General features: G+C 40.2%; 2 protein-coding genes across 2 annotated transcripts in view; both read right to left on the bottom strand.

Moving 5' to 3' along the window:
• Positions 1 to 1790: 1790 nt before the first annotated feature.
• Positions 1791 to 6495, bottom strand: LOC134649295 (ester hydrolase C11orf54 homolog). The gene is made up of 7 exons (XM_063504021.1): positions 6416 to 6495; positions 6024 to 6122; positions 4179 to 4354; positions 3587 to 3766; positions 3177 to 3273; positions 2700 to 2866; positions 1791 to 1977 (listed from the first exon to the last, which is right to left on the bottom strand). Exons 1-7 carry the CDS (start codon positions 6492 to 6494, stop codon positions 1804 to 1806), a joined length of 972 nt encoding a protein of 323 aa, XP_063360091.1. The 5' UTR covers position 6495; the 3' UTR covers positions 1791 to 1803.
• A 6419-nt stretch (positions 6496 to 12914) lies between these two features.
• Positions 12915 to 26469, bottom strand: part of LOC134649179 (intermembrane lipid transfer protein Vps13D) — a 102398-nt gene continuing 88843 nt past the window's right edge. Inside the window, exons 80-87 of the mRNA XM_063503895.1 lie at positions 20059 to 20246; positions 19432 to 19591; positions 17814 to 17996; positions 17024 to 17198; positions 16348 to 16479; positions 14633 to 14817; positions 13680 to 13930; positions 12915 to 13128 (exon numbers count right to left, since the gene is read on the bottom strand). Coding sequence (XP_063359965.1) covers positions 12924 to 13128; positions 13680 to 13930; positions 14633 to 14817; positions 16348 to 16479; positions 17024 to 17198; positions 17814 to 17996; positions 19432 to 19591; positions 20059 to 20246 — 1479 coding nt within the window. The 3' untranslated portion in view covers positions 12915 to 12923. The remainder of the gene's footprint in view (positions 13129 to 13679; positions 13931 to 14632; positions 14818 to 16347; positions 16480 to 17023; positions 17199 to 17813; positions 17997 to 19431; positions 19592 to 20058; positions 20247 to 26469) is intronic.

Raw genomic sequence — 26469 nt, 5'->3', positions numbered from 1 at the left:
CTTTATAGAATCGTTTTAATTTTTAAAGACATAGTTATTTGTTAGTATTTATTTCAGTTATCTATATCTACAGGTATATATATATATACGTATACACGTTAATTAGGTTTTATACCAAGTACCTAAGATTGAAGTCAATAAGACACTTATCTTATATAAGTAATAACTATATTTAGTAATTTTAGAATGTACATATTCAGCTTTATTATTTACTTAATTATATAGGTATGTATTCGAAAACTGACACATGTATGAGACGTATGTAATAACACTAATAACTTCCTCAGTATGTTAAGTAGTTCATATTCAGCTATGATATTTACTTAATTCTATATATGTGTGTGTGTTAGTGTTGTTAAGTGTATGTGGGTGCGTATCTATAGGTGTGGGTTGTGTGTAAGTATTAGTGTGTGTATAAGTGTGTATGCCAATTACTCATTTTATTAAACGTTCAGTGCTGTCGTAGTTTAAAAGTTTTAAGTATTCTTCTAATTTCAGCTTACAGGTATATGATGTAAGTGTTCTTAGGGTTGTAGTTTTACTAATTTTGTTATAGACTACTGGACCCAGAACCATAGTAAATCGTTTTGCAAACTTTGTACTATGCTTTGGAATGGAGTATACAATATCGTTTCTTCGTCTTGATTCATGGAAGTCATGAGGAGCTTTGTGCTGTGTAAGGATCAATTGCTTAATAAATAGTTGTCTGACGGTTAGGACCGAGATTTCACTGTACAATCTTGTAGTTGAATAGCGATAGTTTTTAAAGGTCATGACTTTGAGTACAATCCTCTGCGCTCTTTCCAGTTTTAGCAATGTCGTTTTGGCCGCACCGCCCCAAATATTTATGCAGTAACTTGTAATTGATTGGCACAACGCGTAGTAGATAGAAAGTAATAGTTTTGTATCACAAACATGCCGTAATGTTTTAAAAATGTAAGTCAGTTTTCGTACTCTTCCCGTGAGACTACTAATGTGTTCTTGCCAGTTTAGGTGTTTATCCACCTGAACTCCCAAATACCTAATAGATGGCGTTTCAGTGATTAAAGAGCAGTTACAGTTAGTGTGATTATGACATATGTGGGCTTTTATTGTAATAGTGCCTTCTGATGGTCGATTTTTATTGACTTTGTTGTATAGGTATTAACTTATCTGTGGTGTGATTAACGAGATATGAGGCCTACCCCCCACCCCTACCCCAAGCCTGTAACAGATTTCGCAAATTATAAACTACTGTTTCATAAATGAGTACCAAAAATTTATAAGAGGTTTTGTAATGTTACCTTTACTGATTGAGTCACACACATTTTAAAGGAACTAAAATAAAAACCATCATTTCACATAATAAATATATTATAAAAACAAAATCATTCAACTTATAGTAGATATACGTACAGCAAGATTTACTATTTTACATGGTATTATTTTTATATACGACAGAGGAAATAATCGAACGACAACAGGAAAAATACTACCCCGCTAACCTTACCAAGTTTAGACAAATCATTCATTTGGTTTGCGGATAGTATAGTATCCATACTCATAGTGTCGTATCTTAGGGCTCATTTAGACGGTGCGAGAACTCGCATGCGAGTTTCATTACATTGCGTCATTTGATCGGTCGGCTGAATTGGTGTTACCTCAATGTAACTAAAATCGCATGCGAGTTCGCGCGCCGTCTAAATGAGCCCTAGTGTGTGATATTATGTTAGTCGCGGCCCATGTTGTGAGTGACGGTGGGCGCGTCGATGCGCACAACGAGTCCTTAGTGCGCACAATGAGTCCTTAGTGTGTGATATTATGTTAGTCGCGGCCCATGTTGTGCGTGACGGTGGGCGCGTCGATGCGCACAACGCTGGCAGCGACGGTGAAGTAGCCCTCGTACTCGACGGTGTCGGGCGTGGTGTCGTAGTGGTAGTGGCCGCCGTCGCCGTGCGGGCCCCAGCCGTGGAAGTGCTGCACGCGCAGGTCCAGGTCCTGTCCAAGGGCAAAGATAAAGATTCAGGTAATCCTAAAGAACGAGATGTTCCGAGCAAATTAGATGCTAGACAACATCATCATCAATGACCACGTGCTGCATCCCTGATGGATGATTGTTGCAACGTTGTGTCAAGAGCGGTTGAGACGGCCAATGCATTTCCACTTATAGCTATATAAGCCTATCGCTGCACGGCACTTCTTGCCGCACAAGTCGCATGTGTGAATATGTTGAGCCTCTGGATTCGAGACCAGACAAATGCTAGACAACGGTTAGGTAAAAATTGTAATGACACTTCGCTTTTTGTGGGTCCATCTTGTTAGCAGTCATCGTCTTATACTTAGGGGCAAGACAAACAGTGTGAGGATTCCCTAGTAGTGTTTCTCTTACCCCATCAAACCTTACCAACCGTTTTATTAAGGTAGGCGTTCGGTTTTTGTATTCCATAGCCCAGTATTTAGCCCATCGCTTTAGAGTCTGTGCGGAGAGAGAAGAGTCGTGAAATGTAGGGGAGCCGATACATTCTACGACTCTTCTCTTTCCGCACTGACCCTAACTGAGTTTATACATTTCCTCCACACCTACGTGCATCCCATGACGTGGGAAAGGAACATATATCAATGTATGGCCTAAACCGAAAGCCAGGAAAAAACCCTCTATTTGAAATTAATCGGCGCAGACCGGCTTGAATGTATTTATGTATGTCTACGTGTGTACGTACCAAGTCCCCGGTAACCATGGTCCCCAAATGAATGATAGGGGCGCGCATTTCAAAGTAGTGCAGCCAGTTGTCCACGTCAGAGTCGGAACATAGGGGACTCTTGGAGAAATCTGGCATCACGTGGTGCTTCACCTTGCCCGCGCGCAGTAGGAACATGCCGCCCAGACCTGATGAAACGAATGCTGTTTCAAATGGTTACGAAAATAAACCTTAAACGTTTTCCAGAATAAAGTAGATTTTCGAAGAGAGATATTAGACAATAATTCGTCACTAGATATGGTCTATAGATATGCTTTCACCAATACAGGAGCGACTGATAAATGAAAGTTGCCCTCCAGTTCTTGAATAAAAGTTTATGGGCTTATTTATTCCTAATATAACCCAGCTATGATCCATTACAACTCAGCTATAAACCAGTTTACAGTCCTTAAACAGACCCTTTGGCCTATTTGTTGTGTCATAGAAGATGTGACTTACCAACGACCTTGTCCCCGTAGTGCTGCTTAAGAGCCTCACGGATTGCGGTGATGAAATTGGCTTCACCAATACGTTTCTTAGCCACCACTTTTATTACCTAAAACGTAAATTCAAGGCCATTAAAAAACCATTAAAGAGACCGCATCGGGTTACGGGCCCCGCGTGCCCAAAAACAATGAAAAGGTTTCATAAATTGAAAACAGATGAGCTTGAGAAAAAATGGGCCAGAATTGCATTGCATAAGGGCCCCGACATAATTAGCAGCCAGCTGCCTCACACGTAGTAGCTCAATAGCGTAGTAATCTCATCATTGAGGAGTACCTATCTATTGGTAGCCATGCTGGTCTTAGCAACGGCTGCAGCTACATACGTTGCCAAAGCAAGTCTTACACAACTCTTTAGTCACGTACCTTGCCGGGGCTTCCATCTGATAGGAGGTAGTTGCCCAGGAGTGCAGTTCTGGTTTCATTGTTGGGGAGCCTCCTCTGCTGGTAGCCGCTGGTGCCCTTGGCTGCCCCCACAGGGTGAACGGAAACTACCCTCGTGCCTTGATCTACAGAACCATTGCGGACGGACAGGTTGATTATACCCTGTAACAGCAAGTTATATTACGCATTTAGATATGATATGTATGTATTCTTTATACCTACCTATTTTTTTTTACTGGCACACTACGACCATTGCTGACTGATAAAACTTTTACCATAACGAACAGAGAATCATCTTTTAGACACGTGGTATTAATGTCTGGTTTTTTATATTGTCCCTGAACATTTTGGTAGAGTGTTAACTCCACCAAATAACACTCATCGACGTCAGTAATAACCGCACTGACTTTATACAAGATATAAAGGTTGTCGCGAGGTAATCAAAAAAGAAGGCCTACTTATCTTTCTATAACATCGCAACAACATACCAACTCGCGTCTCGTTGCTTTACGGCTGTTGGTCTATTTGTCTCTCTGTGTATATGCACGTTTCTCCTCAACATTAGAATACTCACCTCACAATTAACCCCGATGTAGGGCCAGGGCCCCGCACCAGCACCGGCCAGGAAGGCCGGGTCGCGGCGCTGCTGTGTGGCCAGTTCAGCGAGGTCGTAGATCTTGTCGCGCTGCACTAGAGGCACGAGGTACGGGGGCCCGCCGAGTTCTATCAGCTTCTCGTTGCCGCATAGACCTGGAACATTGCCCATATAACTCTTAGCAAGTTTATTTGCAACTCTCCTGTCTGGTAAATATGTTACATGATCGGGAGCAAAGAACTAATGACTTTTTTTACGATACGGAGGCAAACGAACAGACAAATAGCTCATGGACCAGAACCAGAGGGGTTACAAGTGCATTGCTGGCATTAAGATGAGGGAAATACCGCGGGCGACTGTTCATTCCACAGTTTAGCTGTGCGAGTTATAGGTAAACTTTCCAGAGAATGGCACTTGGGGACTGGCAACCGTTAGTGCTTGGAAATAAATAAAAAACTGGAATAGTTACTGGCTTGGGCGAGATTCGTACTCAAACCAGCCATCTAAGTGGTGAAGATGAAAATGTACTCGTACTTTTAGATTTAGATCTGGTCGGAAATATCAACTTAAACATATTAGGTAGGTACCTACGGTACGGCTATCGTAAGAGGGTCTACCTTCAATTAGATAAATAGAAAAACGTCGCTCTTCTCACAGTGTGTTACGTGCATCTTGACGAGAGAGTATATAATATTTATTTATTACGCAACGATAATTATATAATCAGAGAATAATATTTACATACCTACTCGGCTACCATAAGTCATCATAATCTCAGAATAGTATTATTAAAGTAAACAAGGAGCATATACGATAAACATTATTCCATGGGTTTGTTATCAACTCTCTTACACTTTATTTTAAATAACTTACAGCCAGCAGCAGAAGTTGCTAAGTGGCCCAGGTGTTACAAATGATCTTGGCGCGACTTTATTGTTAAGAGAATAAGAGCGTGTCAAGGTTATTTTGAAACCGCGCCCGCTTAGCAACTTCTAGTGCTGACTGTACATTTTTATTATTTATTTTATTATTTATTAGCCTGTTGTGTCCCACTGCTGGGCAAAGGCCTCCCTCTCTTTCTTCCACGCGTCTCGTTCTATGGCAATATTAGGCCAATCTTCCCGAAAGACGTCACGATCGTGCCGCGATCTCCTTCGAGTTCTGCCGTGACGCCGCACAACCTACCTATGTTCGGTGTCCACTCGGTAGTTTTCTTGGCCCACAAGTCTCTTGGCATAGCCCAGTCCCATTTAAGCTTAGCGACACAACAATAAATACTTGTGTTAAGACCGACCTAATGTTTGCTAGTACCCATAGTATGGACGTTTACAACTCCAATGTCGTACAATTCCAATCATTTAAGGCAGCCATACTCTAAGTGTGTTGGGCGGAACCCTAGGGTTCCGCGACACCCCTCCCCTGCACTGCTCCCCTTCCGCAAGAATTTAGAATTATGCTTATTAATAAAAAAAATACACTTCTAAAAACTATTGTTTTATTGTAGGGTTCCATCAAGTATTTCGCTTTCCAAAAGGGTTCCGCCAAAAAAAAAGATTGAGAACCGCTGATTTAAGGTATTTTATCCTTTCCTGTGAAGACTCTTCAGGGAACTGACGGGAAGGCTGTTCGTAGATGGAAGAGAGCCAGCCGGCTGTTGAAATTACGGGCTCCCAACAGTTGACAAACACTCAAGCATGCTGTCAATACGTTAACTTTTTAGTTTTACTTACACATGGAATATACTGGTGCATTTTTGTGTTTATTAATGCATAATTGCATAAATTATACACTCATACTTTTACTTGTGTCAATGAGCTTTGGTACCTGGCGAGGTGAGGCCATAGGGCTCCTGTGTGAGGTCAGGGCTGACCTCCGCCGACACGGCCACCGACTCGAAGTTGGACTTGAGAGCTCGGGACAGTACTGAAAAAAAAAACACAAGAGGTACAGTCAGCATTATAGATAGGTAAGGTAGTGACGACGAAAGCGCGACACACTAATGATGATATACCTATTATGATAATGATGATACCTACACTGCTTTTTAACTCCAGCCATGCAAATAAATTATTGGAGAGATTACTATCACTAAGAGCAGTCTCTAAAACGAAATATACCTACACAATGCAATTATAATTTATCGCTTGATGTCCATTATACTATAATTTAATTACATACCTTTCTACCTACTTATTTTGTTCTTTATATGAACTTACCGTCGACAATTTCCTCCAAAGGCGGCTTATGAAGAGCTTTCTCCAGAATAGGAACTTTTGCGTAGTCTACGGACGCCATGCTGAAATAACACAACGCCATTTTTAATTGTCAGCTGGAGATCGATTTATCAAGAATAATGACCCTAAAATAGCTCAACATTGCCTAGGTAGTATGCGCAACATCAGTCTTATGAAACAGTGATTATAAACCAAACCTCGTACATCGAATTCCTAAACTTCGTGTAAACTATTGTGTGTGGATCATAAAATAATGTAAACAAAAAACACGTGCCTCGATCATTTGGCCAACGAGGAAATCTTAACATTGGGACGCTGAACGACTTAACCACGTATTTTTAGGGTTCCGTACCCAAAGGATAAAAACGGGACCCTATTATTAGGCCTCTGCTGTCCGTCTGTCAGTCCGTCTGTTAGTTACCAGGCCGTAACTCATGAACCGTGATAACAAGACAGTTGAAATTTTCACAGATGATGTATTTCTGTTGCCGCTATAACAACAAATACTAAAAAAACAAAATAAAATAAATATATAAGTGGGGCTCCCATACAACAAATGTGTTTTTTTTTTGCTGTTTTTTACTTAATGGTACGAAATCCTTCGTGCTCGAGTCTGACTCGCACTTGACCGGTTTTTTGTTTACTTTGAATATATTTTATAAGAACTAGGCAATCAAATTGAAAAGTTTTTTTGTAGGTACCTATTGTGTTTCCTGGAAAACGACACATTAAGGGCGCGTGTACAGTTCTACACAGCGGCGCGGAGGCGGCACCGTGTACACGCGCCCTTAACCTATAATATCTGGGAGACCGAGCTTTGCTCGGAAATCATATATCTAAAAACTCAAAAATATACTATAACTAAGAACAGCTGTAAGAAATAATGAAATAAATGCATTTGTATTTGTAAAATGCGCGTTTTCGATTTTTTCCCCCGAAAACCCCCATATAGTAAATTTCATCGAAATCGTTAGAGCCCTTTCTGAGATCGCGAAATATAGGTATATATATATATAAACAAGAATTGCTCATTTTAAAACCGCTCTACACCAATTTTAATAACACTGCAGTAATATTATTCAATATACATTATTATAGGTATATTATTAACTCACCTTGCGTCACGTCCGTTTAAGGCCGCTCCATTCACAAGAGTGAAAAACGTAACCACTAAACTTACTTGCATTTTAAACTAGGTAATTGGCGAATTTGTAGGTTAAGGTCAGTGACCCTAAGAAAAAATACTTTAGATGAAAATACGTACGTTTTAAGCCGATGTTGACGAGTAACTGTAGATTTGGAGACCTCTGACTTTTTTATCAGTTATATTTATTATTTGTTCACGCGTCTGCGCGTGTTGTCGGTCGAGAGGTCTGTGACAGACTGACAGAGCGCGGGCGCAGATCTCTGTTATCTGTTACTGCAATACTCAAATGATTGTTGATAGGCCTAATACCTTTGTAATAGGGTTTACAATATGTCACACGATTTTATGTCGGTGCAATAACTATAATAAAAATACCAAGGGCGTAATGATTTGATATTAATCTACACTTACGTATGCGTTCCTCTGACACCTACAGGTGTCACACAACGAGGTGGGAGTAATTTTGATGACGTCATTCCGCTGAAGTAGATGGCCGGCGCCGCTGTCTCCCGGCAGTTTTGGAGACCCAATACCTTGTCCAACAACATACTAAAATGTGCTGGTAGCGGTTTCTGGCCCTGAACTCTCTTAGAACGTTGCCCATAAGGCATAAAACTATAGTTTTTTTACCAATTTTAAGTTTAAAACGACAAGTAGGTATATTACAAGAGTAAACAAAAAAATATATTTAACAGTAATAATTAAGTCTTCGGTTATCCCGATAGTTACTCATGAAATAAAACTATTAAAACGGATTACTTATATCACGTATATTAAATTGATTCTACATCCCGACGTTTCGAACCCTTTACATTTACACTTTACAGCGTTCGTGATCAACGGGTGACTTGGGGTGACTGAGGAAAAGCTACACTGTGCAAATCTATACCCACTTAGAAAATAATGAACCATCATAAACTATAAATTTTAATTTTTAGCGAGACATCGACTGTGAGACCTTGTGTGTTGGATGATGCTGGACATTCTTAGTACCTATAGTATTATTCGTTTTCAATTTCAAATAAATTCAAATGTATTTTAATTTAATGCATGTTGATTATAAGATGTAATGTTTTGAAAAGATGTGTCCCGCCGAGTTTCTTGCCGGTCCCATAGTGGGATACCATCCTACAATTTAGGAGGGAATTAAATCTTCTCGGGTCAGAGGTGTAGTGTTAGAACCGGCGTAGCTTCATCGCGTATTTTTATCTTTACTTGAAAATAGTTGTAATGTAGAACTAGCCTTATGAACCAATTTTGCATGTATAACTGGCCTTAAAATTTATAGTTTATGATGGTTCATTATTTTGTAAGTGGGTAAATTTGCACAGTGTAGTTTTTCCTCAGTCACCCGACCACGAACGCTGTACCTAAAGGGTTCGAAATGTCAGGATGTAGAATAAATTTAATATACGCGATATAATCCGTTTTATAATAGTTTTATTTCACCAGTTTAGTGTTTAATTACGCTCTTGAGTAGGTATGTATTTGGATAGATAACTATTATGTATATAATGGTGTAGTTAATAACAGTATCTACATAAGTACGCAGTGTTATCAGCGATAAGGTCAAGTGTATGGGGTAATATTAAACTTCTTGTTCAAGGATAGAGTTTATTGTTATCGGCTTATAAATAAATAAACTTACAACCATTCAATAAATAAGCGTGTACGAGGCAAACAACCAGCGTCCTGAATCAAACTTTGGCAACGAGGTAGGTTTACAGTTCGAACCCGCGAGCACCCTTTTTTCGTGTTCGAACTGTAGTTCTGAACATGCTCATTCGCGCAAAAGGAGCTGAACTATACGTGTAAATATGAACGCGAACCGCATGTGTATGATTATGAGAATGCTTTGCTTCCGCACGGCAGTGACCCGGGTAAAGTAAAACCTAGATAAATGGGATCTTAGGGGATTAACAATGTTAAATTTTGTTTGTTCTCAATAAATATTTCTTGCGATCTGATTATAAATTGTAATACTTCACAATGACATAGATAATTATACGATACGAGTAGATGTATAAGAAATGTCAGCTCCATCGGTGCGAACAAGCGTTAAAATTAACAATATAAAAAGTAAATACCCTCTGCCGCTAAGACTAGGAAAAACATACAGACACAACAACGCGCTTGGAACTGAATAATGATGTATTTAGATAATTAAAGGCAGATAAGTTAAGGTTAAATACACACTGTGGCATAATAAGGTACATGCTCATTGCAAAAAAGTTAAAAAATGAACAAAAGAGTGATCATTATTTAAACCGACTTTTTGGCGAATCTTGCAGTTGGCTGTGTACTTTATATCGATATGAAAAAGATCAATTTTAAAATGGCATTACATAATAGTCTTGTTGTCGTATGTGTAACCTCAACTGGTGCTACCTATGTACCTATATTACGTGATACAGATTACAACACAATGTACCTCTAGTATTTTTACAAATCTAATTTTCTACCATTTCAGACAACCATAACAAGTATCGCTAAAATAAAAAACTATACGTACAAAGTTATTACTGTAATTGGAAAATAAATACAGAGAAATATTATTAAAAGCTATGAAGCTATTTTAGTACTTTTTAATATTTCAAAGCTTTACGTAAATGGGCATTGTCCACACTGTTATATAAATGACAATTCGTGAACCGTATTGCACAGACATTAAGGTTCACCGGTGGTCACTTAAAAGTGTCACTATTAGTAATTAAATTGTGAGCTAACTAAAATTGACATACTTATTTTGTCCATTCCACAGAAAGCATAGCTCCATAGCTATATTTTTTATCATCTTACACTGTAGAGTGTAGAGGCACATAGAGTCGAGAAGAAAGCCAGTAACTAATTGCCTAGTAAAAAACAGTTTTTTTAACTTTTTTACCTTCTAAACAAAGTGTTACAAATGCATTTCGATACGAAATGGAAAAATAAAACTTATAGGGTAAAGCTTACTAATGCTGGCCCTCCAATGATAGGAAGCAGTAGTGAGTTTCCCATAAAAATGGGGCATAATGAACTTGTGTGTACTTCAAAGGACCGATCATCGAGTAGCTTACCCTATTACATTTCACGAAATTATTCAAAATTCAGCTATCCTATCATATCGATATATCAGTAAATACAAATATAATACAAAGGTCTACAATCTAGTTCTCGATAGAGACTAAACTATATGTAATCGAGAATTTTTACAAACGTTATATATTAACAACTTACAAAGGTAGGCACTAGGTCTAGGTCCACTCTAATTTGAAACCATGCAAAGTACATACCCTATATCCAAATACATTTCTTGTATTACATGACTATACACTGGGACTGGGTTTTATGGTTGAAAGCGTTGAAACTTCGCGAATCCCACTGCGGCATACGGCTCAGGCGATATTGAAGGACGTTTCCACAGCGGCATACGTTATGATACGGTTAATTCGCATACGTGAGTTGCGCACACCAAGGGGTTTTAGTCTTTATTGCTATCTACAATTAAGATTGGCTTTAACCTATCTTATCTTATCTTATTATTTTCGGGGGCCCTTACGGATACACTTCGACCCATAGGGATCTTTTGTGCAATTACCCCCTGGAGAAGATCCGTCAGCTACTCAAGAGCTTTTCCCACCATATCCATGTGTCGGATGATGGAGCTCATGGGTAGCGTTTTAAAGTCCTTTGGTTCCAGATATCCTGCTCCAAAGTCCTTCATTCTTTGTCTGGCTAGGGCGTGACATTCACACATTAAGTGTTTCACTGTCTCTTCCTCTTCGCCACACATACGACAATCGGTGTTGTCAGAATGTCCCATCTTGGTCAGAATTCCCTTGACCCCGTAATGGCCAGTGAACACCCCCGTTATGATTTGGAGTTGTCTTTTGCTAAGTTTCCAAAGCTTTTTGCTCCAGCCGGAGTCTACTCCTTGCATGAAGAGCTTTGCATGCTTTAGACCCGTCAGACTGTTCCATTCTTCCTGATGTTTGGTCTTGGCATGGTCTTTAATAGCCGTTGTGATGGTTCCCTGTGAGAGCCCCACGAATGGTTCCGGACCTATAAAGTTACTTTCAGATCCGGTTCTGGCAAGTTCATCTGCATTTTCATTGCCTATGAATCCCTCGTGCCCTGGGATCCATACCAGTTGGCTTTAACCTAGGTTATAATTATAATCTAATATAGGTCTGTGATGTCTCGTTGTACAGCTGTGAGTTGTGATGGCAGTAGCGTCAATACTGACGTTTCGAGGCCAATTCAAACGTACACTGATATCAGAATGATACCTGAATGACGTCAGAGTATGCTCGAATTGACCTGTTCGTCTCAATACATATTTATATAGGTAAATTGATTGTTTTATTTATTTATTCAGAAATTGTATACTTAAGCTCAACAAGTCGATTATATGTGACATTGCAAAATTGGACAGTTATTGATAGTTATATTTTAGGTCTCGAGTATATTTTTAAAAACAGCTTATTATTCTGAGTTTACTACGTAACGTAATGGAATATTAACCATGGTATATTATTTATTAGTAATGTTGTTACTTTGTTTAGTTTGTATTAGTGTTATTATTCGAAATATTGTGTCAGTCGTGTATCGTGTTTGTACTTCTACTCTCTCTTCAGTCATATTTTGTCAAGTTTAAATCGAGTCGAATAAGAGGCGCATGTGCCGCCGTAGGGTGACATATATTATTGTTCCGTGATATTTAGTCATTTAGCGGTCGATATACGCGAGTGACCCGTTCTTAATATATGTAAACGTCTAAAGTCTATTTTTTTATTCGGTAGACTTTAGTCTAGTGAAACCGTGAATCATTCAAAACTAGAGATGCATCGGATATCCGGTTACTATCCGGTATCCGGCCTATCCGGCCGTTATTTTAGTATCCGGCCGGATACCGGATAGTAAAATTAACACATTTTGGGGTAAAAAATGGAATCTAAAAAACAGTCACGGTCATAATGCTAACGACACTGTAGATAGAAATGAATACGTAACCAATGTCACACAATATACTTATTTGTTTACATAAAAATACGCGCGCGCACTTGTAACTATAAATAAAGTATAAACGAACTAACTACGTAATGACATGATAAAACTCGTTACGATCCTAGAAATGTGTCCGCGCGAACGTTCACTACGAAACAGGTCGAAACCTGCACGACGCGCACCTGCAAAACTCAAAATATAGGTATAGTTCCGCCGGCCGAATATCCGGCGGCCGGATACCGGATATTCGGCCAGTGTCCAGGCCGGATATCCGGTATCCGGCCAAACAAGTATCCGTTGCATCTCTATTCAAAACTGTACAAAAATATGTGGTTTAGGTGTCGTTCTCGTAGGTCAGTCGGGGCTGGTCGGCGGCAGCGTGTGCTTGGCCTCGGTGTGCAGCCTGCGCGCGTAGGCGGCGTGCCGGGCCAGCCACGCGGCCAGCGCGGCCGAGTCGCACTGCACGCGCGGCCGGCGCAGCGCCTCGCCGCCGCCGCGCACGCCCAGCTCCACGAAGTGCGCGCCGCCGCTGGTTACCGCCGCGCAGGACACCAGGTTGCTGCGAGACAAGAACGGGTTTGTTTACAGACTTCAATAGGCGCCAGCTCAATTAATATAGGGTCTCAGGTTGACGCCGTATGCTGCATACGATACGTTGTAAAAGCAGGAGGCTTAGCAAGATAGCACCGCGGCAGTACCTCGCGAGCGCTAAATACAATTAGAAAAAGAAATCGCCCGCGAGATACAGTCACAACGCTCTAGCCGAGCCTACAGAACACAAGCATTTCTATTGAACGTGAGATTATACCATAGACTAGGAATCCTCTAGACGAGGTTTAGAGCAATTATTTCATGAAACCGATGCTGCCAAAAATACTGGGGTGCGCGGGACGAGGTGAGAGAGTCCCGCGCCGTGATTGGTCCGTTCAAAGACACGGACGTCACATAAAGACACTTTGACTCGAAAATGGAGTAAAACTACCGTATATTTGTGGCGGAGGGGGTAGCGCTACTATGCTCAGTCTGGAGGATGTCTTGTCTCTGGATTATACAAATAAATGTAAAAAGTGAGCGCAATCGTATGATCCGTTGACATGATTCTAAACCTACCTGAGGTGCGTCTCCATGACGATCTGCGGCTGCGCGTGTTTGCACGTGAATATCCGTAGATGCGTGGTCGACAGTAACGCTCGTATGTCATGGGGCGTGTCGCGGACGACACGATAAGCGAGGAAGCCCTCGGCCGGGTCTGTCGTCAGCCGGTGCAGGAGCGCCGCGCCGGCCGCTTGTGACGCGTCGTAGCGAGGGAGCAGCCCGCCCGGGCCGGCCGCGCAGCGCGGCTCGCGAGCTCGGCCTGGCACCTGAACATTTGAGTGTAGTTATATAACCTTTCAAAAGCGTTTTATAATAAATAAGTCCGACTCACGCTTGACTGCACATTTCTAATAGGTTTTCCTGTCATCTATAGGTAAAAAACTATTTTGTGTATTTTTTTCAAAATTTTAAACCCAGTATTTTCAGAGATAAAGGGGGGGAACTACAAAACTGTTTATCTTAAAATTATATAATAAATATATTTGAGATTCAATGAGTTCTTTCATTTGATATGTATCACGATATAGTTTGAAAAACTTTATTTTTTCTCTCATTTACCCCCCAAAAGTGGCCTCCATATTTTAAATTCATATGTTTACGTTACATGTCCGTCTTTGGGTCACAAACTTACATATGTGTGCCAAATCACAACTTAATCGGTCCAGTAGTTCCGGAGCAAATAGGCCGTGACAGACGGAGGGACGGACGGACAGACAGACGCACGAGTGATCCTATAAGGGTTCCGTTTTTTTCCTTTTGAGGTACGGAACCTAAAAAATACACGTCAAGATTGTTTACCCTATTTCTAAGGCTAAAAAATGAAGTATAATTGTAGATCAGTTACAATTTGGTGCCGTGACCAGGATATTCTTTTTTCAACATCCTTGGGAAGTTTAGACATGTCACTTGGAGATGATAAAACGCTTAACAATAAAATTGAACGATAAAGATAATCTGACGGCACTGACCCACTTGTCGGCGCGGCGCGCGGAGTCCCTGAGCGCGGAGGCGGTCTCGGCGGCGAGGTCCAGCACGCCGATGACGGGCTTGGTGACGGTGCCCACGAGCCCCTTGCCCACGCCGGCCAGCAGCCCCGGCAGCCCCTCCGCGGCGGCGCCTTCGTAGCTGTGCTTCACCAGAGATGTCATGCCACCTGTGGGTTAAATAAGAATATATAGATGCTTTTCTCCACCTTCGTATACATATAAATAAATAAATAAATATTATAGGTATAATGCGGTGGTGGCCAAGTGGATATGACGCCCGACTTTCAATCCGGAGGTCGCGGGTTCAAATCCTGGCTCGTACCAATGAGTTTTTCGGAACTTATGTACGAAATATCATTTGATATTTACCACTAGCTTTTCGGTGAAGGAAAACATCGTGAGGAAACCTGCATACATCTGCGAAAAAATTCAAAGGTGTATGTGAAGTCCCCAATTCGCATTGGGCTAGCGTGGGGACTATAGCCCAAGCCCTCTCGCGCATAAGAGGAGGCCTGTGCCCAGCAGTGGGACGTATAAAGGCTGAATTATTATTATTAAATATTATAGGACATTCTTACTCAGACTGACTAAGTCCCACTGTAAGCTCAAGAAGGCTTGGCTTGTGTTGTGGGTACTCAGACAACGATATATATAATACTATACAAATACATAAATACACCTTGCAATGTAAGTCGTTATATTTATTAAAAAAATAAAATGTGTTACATTGATAAATACATAGAAAACAACCAAGACACAGGAACCAATATCTGTGCTCATCACACAAATAAATGCCCTTACTGGGATTCGAACCCAGGACCGCGGCTTCACAGGCAGGGTCACTACCCACTAGGCCAGACCAGTCGCCTAATACTGTATAATACTAATAGTATAATATACTGCTATGAACCGAAACCTTGAGCTGACATTTTTACAAATGTAACCAATAGAAGGGGAAGGAAATGGCACGTCAATAGCGTGATACAAAATTTCTAAAACCGATTAAATTGTCAAGTTCAGGGCCGTGACCTAGTCTATAATAATAATAAATATTCTTTATTGTGCACCATACAATTAAAAATACACAGAAATTAAATTCAGATTAAAAGCTAGGTAACAACAGGCGGTCTTATCGCTAAGAAGCGATCTCTTCCAGACAACCTTTCAGTAGTCTATTTCACACAGCTTTAAGTAACATTTAAGAGCCAACAGGAGCTAAGATTTAAATATTTTAGGTAAATATACCCGTCTCCCTAACGGAAGCGGCTCCTAAAACTAGTGCGATAAGGACAAGGCGAAAAATCCTGCGTAAAAATATCAAAAATAGAGGTTTCGTACTCGACTGTTTCCTCCTCCAAAACTTAACCAATCGTAACCAAATTTGGAAATCTAAATGATTATGACATTATCTGTGTCGGACCGTTTTGCTTTTTTGACTAATTGATGTCAGTTTTGAATAGCACGCCTCTCATTGCGGCATAGTCAACTAGGCCATTTTGGCCATTTTTGAAGGGCTCTAGCGCCTTAAAAAACAAAAATATTAAAAAAAGCAAAACGGTCCGACACAGATATTGACAATATTAATCTGTGTTGAAAAAATCATTGCTCTAGCTTTAAAACCCACGGAGGAAACAGTCGAGTACGTTTGTATGGAGAAATGACCACTCCTGTTGGCTCTTAATAAATACGTTAATTACCGAGTATCCCGAGCCCTAGCCCGCGCAGGCCGGCGGCGAGATGCGCGCCGCCCGCGGAGCTGCGGATGCGGCGGCGCGTCTCCTCGTGCGCCTCGTCGCCTACTACTCGCTCTAGGCCGTCGCCCAAGGATTCTGTCAAACAAACTCGTCAACAATACTGGAGAATCCATCTAAGCATATGTCTGATTTGACAGCGACAAAAGGTAGCAGCCCATAAACAATAGACTAGGAATCCTCTAGACGGAGTTTAGAGCAATTATTTCATGAAACCGATGCTGCCAAAAATACTGGGGCGCGGGCGAGGTGAGCGAGTCCCGTGCCGTGATTGGTCCGTTCAAAGACACGGACGTCACACAAAGACACTTTGACTCGAAAATGGAGTCAAATTACCGTATATTTGTGGCAGAGGGGGTAGCGCTACTATGCTCAGTCTGGAGGATGTCTTGTCTGTGCCATAAACAATAGAAATTTGACGTTTATGTAGCCGCTTCTCACACTGATATGTATAAGCAAGCCTCAAGTATAAAAAGGGATCTCCACGAAATGTTATGTGTACACCAGTTTTTAGAAATTAAGCGTTACGGACAACTAGTCTTTACAAACTTTTAGGCGGTGATAAATTGAATATTTGAGTGAAAAAGAAAAGGGGCAGCTGTCTTTAAAGAAGAAGGCTCACCAGTGACTTTCGCAGCCGAGTTAGAAATCCCATGTGTCACATTCTTCAAGAGGGCTCCAACGTTGCCCTCGTATATAAGCCCGGACACACCCTCCGACACGTCAGCCACGAAGCCCAGCGGGTTGCCCAGGAAATCCACGGAGCCGAGGATCTTTGCTGCTTGCCATTTTAGTTCCTGGAGTATAAGGATGAAGGCAAGGTATTGTTTTGTGATGTTATACAGTGGCGGTAGCATCTTTGACCGTATGCTCAATTGGTCACTTAACCACCAGATGATATCAGTATCAAATTTTAATATTTCGGGGGTTAAACAGACGTAAATGTGAAAAAACGCTGGTGGCCTAGCGGTAAGAGCTTGCGACTTGCAATCCGGAGGTCGCGGGTTCGAACCCCGGCTCGTACCAATGAGTTTTTCGGAACTTATGTACGAATTATCATTTGATATTTACCAGTCGCTTTTCGGTGAAGGAAATCATCGTGAGGAAACCGGACTTATCCCAATACGGGCCTAGTTTACCCTCTGGGTTGGAAGGTCAGATGGCAGTCGCTTTCGTAAAAACTAGTGCCCACGCCAATTACTGGGATTAGTTGCCAAGCGGACCCCAGGCTCCCATGAGCCGTGGCAAAATGCCGGGACAACGCGAGGAAGATAATGATGAAACAGATGTAAATGTGTATTTAAACTGTTGCAGCGGACTGTTGGAGGATGGAAATCCTCCATGTGAGTTTCCAGTGAGTGACAAGTGCATGTGTAACGTGTTACTGACATGTGTCGCATGACGATACTCACATCTTTAAAGTGTTTGAGCATCTGCCGCGCTAGATAGGGCGCCGGCTCGAAGACGTGCGCGCGCGCAAACGGCTCGAGCTCCACGCACGCGTCCTCGAACTTGATCATCGTGAGCCCGAGCCGCCGCTTGAGTGCGCCGAGCTCGCGCTCCAACTTGCTCGCCGTCGTCATTGACAGGCGGATCTGTGGGAATTCATATTATGAGCAGAGCCCGGAATTTTCGCGGCAAAACAAAAGACTGTCACAATATTGCGTGAGTTAGAAACATTGTTTGTCGATATCGATAGTTGTGTAGGTACTTACACACGTAAATTTTCCTATTTAGTGCTTTTTTTATTCGGTGTACCGTTTTTTCTTTTATTAGACAACACACCTACACAACCATCGATATCGACAAAAAAATGCTTCTAACTCTAGCAAGAGTGCGACAGTCTTTTGTTTTGCCGCGAAAATTCCGGGCTACGACTATGAGAAAGGACGCGAGTTTAATGATATTATGTATGCTAGTTGTGCGGGTGCGGGTTCGCGGTGAATGTTAAAAGTCGAGAGAAAGTAGAGAAAATGTTTATTAATGTTAAAATGTTAATAGTTATATGATTGTTAAAAGTTATGTTATGAAATGTTATAGTTATCGAATGCACCCGGCCGCGATGGTTCCGAAAAGTACACTGAACTTAGGTTAATGCAAATTATTGGTTAACGCGTCTTTTGCTGACAGGGCGCGCACGCGCCGCACGAGGCTTAAAACGTGTTTTTTTTTTTTTTTTTTTTTTATTTACACATCACAAAAACATAATACAAAGAACTTAGAACTAAGATGCGCCACAGAAACTTATGAAAGTTTATGCGTGGTGCAAATGCATCACTACGCTCAAACTGCATGTTGAGTGTTTATATGGTAAGTACTTATATACTAGACACAAAAGGAACAAATAAGGTAGGTAAACAGTTATCAGGTAACACCTGTCATCACACATTCCCATCCGTTATGTAATATTTCTTGAACGCGTTTTTACATTTATTTTTATTTTCGAGGCTATTTTTATATATTTCTTCAGGTATATTATTTAGTATGCTAGGTAGCATATATTCCCACGTCCTCCTGCCATACACGTTTACGTACTTTGGTAGAATATATCTAGGTTGAACAACTGTGCTACGTAATTTTTTATGTCTATGTTTTTTTTCTAATAGTTTTATTTTATCATATTCCTCGAGAACTATTGACATGTTGATTTTGTCAAAGATAGACATTACAGTGTTTAAAAATATCACATTCGTTATCAAATCTATTTAGGCATGTTGGTAAAATAGTTTTAAGTATACTAAGCTGTAGTTTATAAATGTTATCTATGTATGTTTTATATGTTCGTCCGTAGCTACTTAGCCCATAACTTATGACCGTGTCTGCCAGAGACAGGTATAGTAATCGTAATATATTATAAGGGAGTTTATATTTAAGTATGTTCATTTGGGAACGCAGTGACCGTAGCTTGTCACACACATGTTCAATGTGAGGCTTCCAGTTTAGGTGTTTGTCAATGACAAGGCCCAGGTAGGTGTGGTGCTTTGCACCGAACACTAGTTATAAGATATTAATGTATGGGCCGGCACATACCTGGCTCGGTATGATCTTGATGAGCGCGCAGTAGTACCGCCTGGCGTGCAGCGCGGTCACCTCGCCGAGCATGCGCCGGGTCTCATAGTCGGCCTCGTCTATCTGCTCGCGAGCCTCGTCGTCTGGCGGCGCCGCCCACCACCATAGCTTCAGGATCAGTCTGCAACAAATATCATATTAGGAGTCCAATGAAACACGTAAAGTTAATGTTTCCTTTTTCAAACCTTGTCACTACCGTGCCTCGTTACTTCTCATATATAATTCATCAAAGTCCGTGCTCCTTATATTTATTAGTCTACTTTAGAATCCATGACCACCATAGTGTTTACATTGTACAGTTTTTTTTTCTGTTAGGATCGACACATTTAAAGAAATGCTTGGAAAATGATGATTCAACTGTTTACAATCACATAATACGTAAGCACCCCACGTGAGCACCCCAAGATCTTTGAGCACCCCAAGATCTTATAAAATAAATATAAGATTTTACGAAATTGATGGGCGTATCAAAGGATATCGCACCACGCACGACTATTAAAAATACTTAATCTCCAGCTAAATGTCAAAGATAAACAGCTTGCAGGATTGAAATGGAATAAAAAAAAAAAAACATAATACGTAAGTAACCTCTCTTCTAGTCGGATGGCGAGCGGGCGCAGCGCGACCACGAGATGCTTGAAGAAGAGCGCGTTGTACCGGCGCGCCGGGGCCGGCATGAGCTCGGCGGCCGCGTGCAGCGCCGGCGTGCCGCCCGGGCCCGGGCCGCCCGCGGCAGGCAGGCAGTACAGCAGCACGGGGCTCGGCGTGCCCAGCAGCTGATTACGGTATAACTATTATATTACCTATACTAATTAAAATATCAGATACTTTTACAGTGTACATGCTTTCTGCAGCAGCAGCAGGTGTGGTGAAAATTTTTGTGTTTCACTCGGGGGCAACGCTCAAGATTCCATTTTTCCAACCACTCGCTACGCTCGTGGTTTAATTTTGGAATCTTTGACTTGCTCGGGTATCAATATTAGCACGAGCGGTTAAACAACAACTTTGCCCCCTTGTAAAACAAATAACTATTTTCTACTCCCGTCCTTTTATTTGTCATTTAAAGGGTCGTACACATATCTTTAAAACCCTACCTTATAGTTGTCAAGACAAGTCTTTAGTTTATTCCCCAAAAAAGCATTTGTGCATACACGCAGTATCTTTTTGGCACTTTTTCGATACTTCGTGTAATGACCACTTAAAAAATATCGTAAGTAATACATTGTTGCCAACCTTTATTTAAATGTCATTTCTGACTAATAAGTGACCCATAGACATGTTTTTTTTATTTCATTAATTCTTTTCCCGCCCGTACCCTCCATTCTTTGCTACTTCTTGAATGAAAAATATTTGTTAAATTTACAATTTTATTTCAAAGTAAGTGCTTGGTCGTAGAAAAAGTATTGTATGCAACGTTGGTTAACTGCACAGACAATCCAACCTCTAGACATAGCATAGTCGCGCTACCCCCTCTGCCACACATACGGTAGCGTTACTCCATCTTCGAGTCAATCCCGTGCCGTGATTGGTCCGTGTCTTTGAACGGACCAATCACGGCACGGGATTCGCTCACCTCGTCCCCCCGCACCGCCGTATTTTTGGCAGCATCGGTTTTATGAAAGAATTGGCCTAAGCTCAGTCTAGAGGTTGGATTGTCAGTGGTTAACTGTGTCAAAAAATACTCATGGCGTCTTTATTAACAATTTTCGGCTTCGCCTCAAATTGTTACTCACGCCACACGCCTTTTTTTACCTCTCTTAAACAACGGTTGCATAAAATACTATTTTAAGTTCTAAATTAAGTCTAATTGTTCATTACAACTCATATCTAATCATGTATACGAGCAACCACTGGGGACTGCAACACAGTGAAAACTAAAGCAGTCTCCAACTGCAATACCTATGTATGTTGTTGAACAATAAAGATTTTTTATTTATTTTATTGAATAAATATTCATTTATTTATTTAATATTTATTGCACAAAAGAAAAACTTATCATTCAAAAGGCGAACTTAATGCCAAAAGCATTCTCTACCAGTCAACCTTAAGGCAAAGCAGAGAGATTGTGGGCGGTGATACTTATATGATATCTTTGGAAGGCTATGCGCGTTTACCAACTCTAAGAGCGAGCAGTAGGTACGGTGCTTGCACCTCCTATACGAATCCTATATTTAAGGGGACGGTATATGACGTTTTCGATTTAGAGCTCACTTTGTGCAATCAATTTGTTCAAGAAATGTTTAATAACTGCATTAAATTATACGTAAATTTGTTCACGAAGAAGCCGTGTACCGGCTCTTTACGGCATAATATTTTTTATTTGCTGTAATTCTCTACAAATCGACACTAAAAGTATCCAAAAATCAAAATATGGAGTTCCGTTTGAGCAACACGCATTACAGTTTTGCCTTTAACAGTAATTGAGTTGTTGTGTGATTTTGAAAGCTAAATAACTAAACTAGCAAATTATTATCTACTTATATTTTTACTCACAAATACAACACAGAAATTCAATCCCAAATGTAAACTTTCGTACAATTTCCATACATTGACGACATCACTCAAAATTCTTCTTCGAGTCAGATGGCCGCTGGCCTTGGATCGAAGAAGACGTGTACATCGTCGTAGCTCGTTTTTGACATTATTTAGACATTTCATCATATACGCATACGAAAATGTATACCAGTAGATAAATTGTATTTCAAAAAATAGGGTAAATAAATTTATTTAAAATTTGATTTGTTGTTATTTACAGGTCGTAACGATCGAAAACAGCAGTAAACTATCCTAAAACAATACGATTACAATTGAATTTAAGTAACTTGTTCCTTCAAAACCCGCTTAAAATGAAAAAAGTTTAAAGACTCGTTTTACTGATTGGGATTGATTTTCATTATGCTGGTATCAATTTTGCGTCATTAAAAAAAAGTATATGACTTCTGTACGTCAATGACATTTGATGTCAATTGTAATCTTGTATTTACGTTAGAGAATATTATATATTCATTTAAATATTACTTACCTATTAATACGAAGCGTAATTCGTTTAATACCTGAAAGTCTTAGTGTCTACACCTACTTTGTTGCCGTTCGTTCCGTCTATATGTGTGCGATTACGTGCTGTTCTCAATAATCAAGAAACAAGCCATAATCTTCAAGAATAAAATAACAGCAAGACCAGCATTTAGTACTAACTAGTTTTTGCGGATTTGGAGACAAGAGATGAAGCTTACAGGCTAATACCGCTGCGGTCTGGTTATTGTTATGTGTATATATCGAGTATTATATAAATTTACTATAAAATAACAATGTTTTATTTCAATGACATTATGTGCGTAGGTATGTATGTTTCGGTGATTATAAGAATTTTGTCCACACAATAATTGTGCAAAGCAGAGACTGCATCATGCTTTCTTTACGGTATAAGCGGTATGGTACCGTTATTATTTATCAATACCGGTTCGTTTTGAAGGTAAAACTATACCGGTTGAAATACAAAGTACGGTACCGGTATAAAATTACAGCAGGGACAACCATTTTTATAGGTGTACAGTCAGCTGCAGAGAAAAGGTACGACCAGATAGATAATTGTATGCAGGGGTGGTACCTTTTCTCTGCAGCTAGCTGTACCTAAACCATCATTGACCGAGCGTTGGCGAAGGTCTCCGTTTCAACTTGGGCAAAAATGCTTTCGTATGTCCGAATTCTTCTCCTTTGCATATCACATTTCTCAACTGTCCGATATAATTATTCTTTTTTTTTTTGAACAATTTAAAATAGGCAGAAATTGTCATAAAGGACTTAAGCGCCAGTAGGGTCTGTGACACTTAAGACCACTGCGATTATTAGGTACTTACTGGCCCCTATTTCACCACGACCACGGTGACAGGTGCGACAGTTGTCGACATCACTGTTGCTGACGTCACAGGCCTCCATAGGCTACGGTAACCGCTTACCATCGGACGGGCGATGTGCTTGTTTGCCACCAACATTTTAATAAATAAATAAATAAACTCCATTATATTGCCACTAAAAAATTCTTATTTTGCGAAGCTAATGACAATTGTCACAAGAAACACGGCAACTGTATCGAAATTGCGACACAGAACTCATTTCCTGTCAAGACTTACCGAAAATTCTTTGAAAAATCTTGTGACAATTGTCACAAGATTTTTTCGCGAGAGAAATGTCTGTTTTATCCGATATAATAAAGTTTTTTTTTTAATAATAGGTACAATGACGGTGGCAAACACGAATACGGCCCGCCCGATGGTAAGCGGTAACTGTATTATTAAATTGTACAACGGGACTTAATCGCGTATCTAAGTTTTAAGATTTACCTCCGACGTTTCGAGGACGGCGTTGTCCCCGTGGTCTCGGAGAAGACTGGCTTAAGTTGACATCAGCATCTTCTAACCGCGCGAGTTTTTCGAACTACCCGCACTTGGTCTTGTTTATCCGCTTGAACGTTTTGCGGTTCCGTTGTACAATTTAATAATGTGTAAAAATCGTGAAAGTTTAAATCAGAGTTAGCGGTAACTGTAGTCCATGGATGCCTATGGCGTCAATAACAGTGATGTTTTTGTCGTACCTGTCACCGTGGTGAAATAGGGGCCAGATTACGCCGCGCCGCGTGGAACGTGAGGTGCATTGGGGTAAATGCATACCATTCACTCAAGGAAAATAATCTCCCTTATAAGATCACTCGTGTGTCTGCCATTTTGTTAAAGCCAATTTTCACCGTAACTACTGGACTAGTTCAATTGAAATTTAGTACACATATGTCAAGTAAGGAAGTAGTAAGTCGGTGATCCGAAGATGAGTAACGTAAATAAATGAACTTTTAACTTTGCGGCGATTTTTGGTATCATGTGACATATCAGATATAATACATAATTATAAGTAGGTGAGCAAAAATGTACCATAACCTAACTCAGAATTGTATCACATAAATACATATACAATAATCTTTAATAGAAAAAAACCGACTTCTCTAACTACTAGCCTAACCCACTTAACGGCGCTTATACTTTATTTGGTAATATGTACCTATACATTTTATGGTAATCATAGTGTTTTTTTAGTTTAAGTATCATAGTGGTTTTCCGGATCAAGATCCGGGTCCGGGTCCGGATCCGAGTCCGGCTCCGAGTCCGAGTACGGGTCCGAGTCCGAAGTCCGGGGCCCAGTCCAAGTCAAAATCGAAATTCAAAATCACTAAACGTGTAGGTACTATGCGTCGTTGAAGAGTTCTGTTCTGATCATCATCAGCAGTTCCACTTCATCAAATCCCACAGTTTTTAATGTAAATGCTTGATTTTCTGATGAAAATATATAAAATTCTATACATATGCCTTTAAAATTTGAGGAGTTCCCTCGATTCCTCATGGATCCCATCATCAGAACCGGGTTTTGACAAAAACGGGACCAATCTGTATGCATATACATACAATCAAAAAAAAATTTTCAAAATCGGTCCAGTAATGACGGAGATATGGAGTAACAAACATAAAAAAAAAATTAAAAAAAAAAAAAAAAAAAAATATAAAAAAAAACAACCGAATTGATAACCTCCTCCTTTTAGATTTGGAAGTCGGTTAAAAAATAGTTCAACGCCAAAAGATTAATGGAAGACCTATGTCCTATAATAGGTGAGTTGGTCTTAAACAAAAAATATGAAATAAAAATGTGTAACTGTGGAACCCATAGTGAATCCTACTCGTACATGATCGGTTTTTATATTATGTACCTATAAGATATTTTCTACTTTATACTTTATAAGTGTACCTACATAATATTTACTTATAAGCAGTTGTCACGTAAAATATTTGTAGATTTTTTTGGAAGTATGTGTCACATCATCATCATCTTCCTCGCGTTGTCCCGGCATTTTGACACGGCTCATGGGAGCCTGGGGTCCGCTTGGTAATTAATCCCATAAATTGGCGTGGGCACTAATTTTTATGAAAGCGACTGCCATCTGACCTTCCAACCCATAGGGGGTAAACTAGGCTCTTATTGGGATTAGTCCGGTTTTCTCACGATGTTTTCCTTCACCGAAAAGCGACTGGTAAATATCAAATGATATTTCGTACAGTAAGTTCCGAAAAACTCATTGGTACGAGCCGGAATTGCAATTCGCACGCTCTTACCGCTAGGCCTCCAGCGATTTTTTTGAAGTATGTATAGCACAAAAAAAAGACATTTAAGGTAGGTAATTAAAATACGGTATAAACATTATTGGAGAAGACTTGGAGGAAGTGTCATAGGGATCTACATTCGATGCGTGGAAAACAAGTTCTTTTGTCTAATTATAATCCATCGGCAATCACGCGAGCGCATAAAACGAAAATCATTTTTTTTTTCACTCCCTAAAACTCCCTTAACCTAATAACAGTAAAACAAAAAATAAAATATAGAGGGTTACCAACCAGCCAAAGAATTATAAGTAGATATATGCACTTATCCCAACGCACCTCACGTTCTACTCTGCACGGGGTTCATTGCCGCTCCTACCGCCGTAAGTAACTATCAACACCTACATTATCAAGGCTACGATCGAAGATAATCGCTTCAGCACTGAAATAATACCGGTGGAATACCGGTATAATATTTTTTATTTTAATTGTATTAATTTAATAGTGAAACAAAAGGCGAATATACCACATAAAAGTAAATCGGTAAAGATATTAGGGGTACATTAGCCAACACTGTTTCCATATATTTTCAAATTTTATTTTGTCCGCCTTAATTAAATTTTGCACCCTGCCGGAACTTTATTTATTTAAATTCTCATTTAATTGATTTTGAGCCTTATGAAAAGTCGTATAGAGTAGTAAATAAAATTTTACATCTGACTTAATGACATCTGGTTTTATTCGGTTTAACTTTAGAAAACGCGTATCTCGACAAAGCCATAATGTAGAAAATTGTCAACAACCAAATGAATTATTAGAATTTAAATACGTCACGTGTGACATGAACAGACAAGGAAAGCAA

Source organism: Cydia amplana, chromosome 6 (assembly GCF_948474715.1).
Source record: "Cydia amplana chromosome 6, ilCydAmpl1.1, whole genome shotgun sequence".
Taxonomy (NCBI): domain Eukaryota; kingdom Metazoa; phylum Arthropoda; class Insecta; order Lepidoptera; family Tortricidae; genus Cydia; species Cydia amplana.
This window is presented reverse-complemented; position numbering and strand designations above follow the sequence as displayed.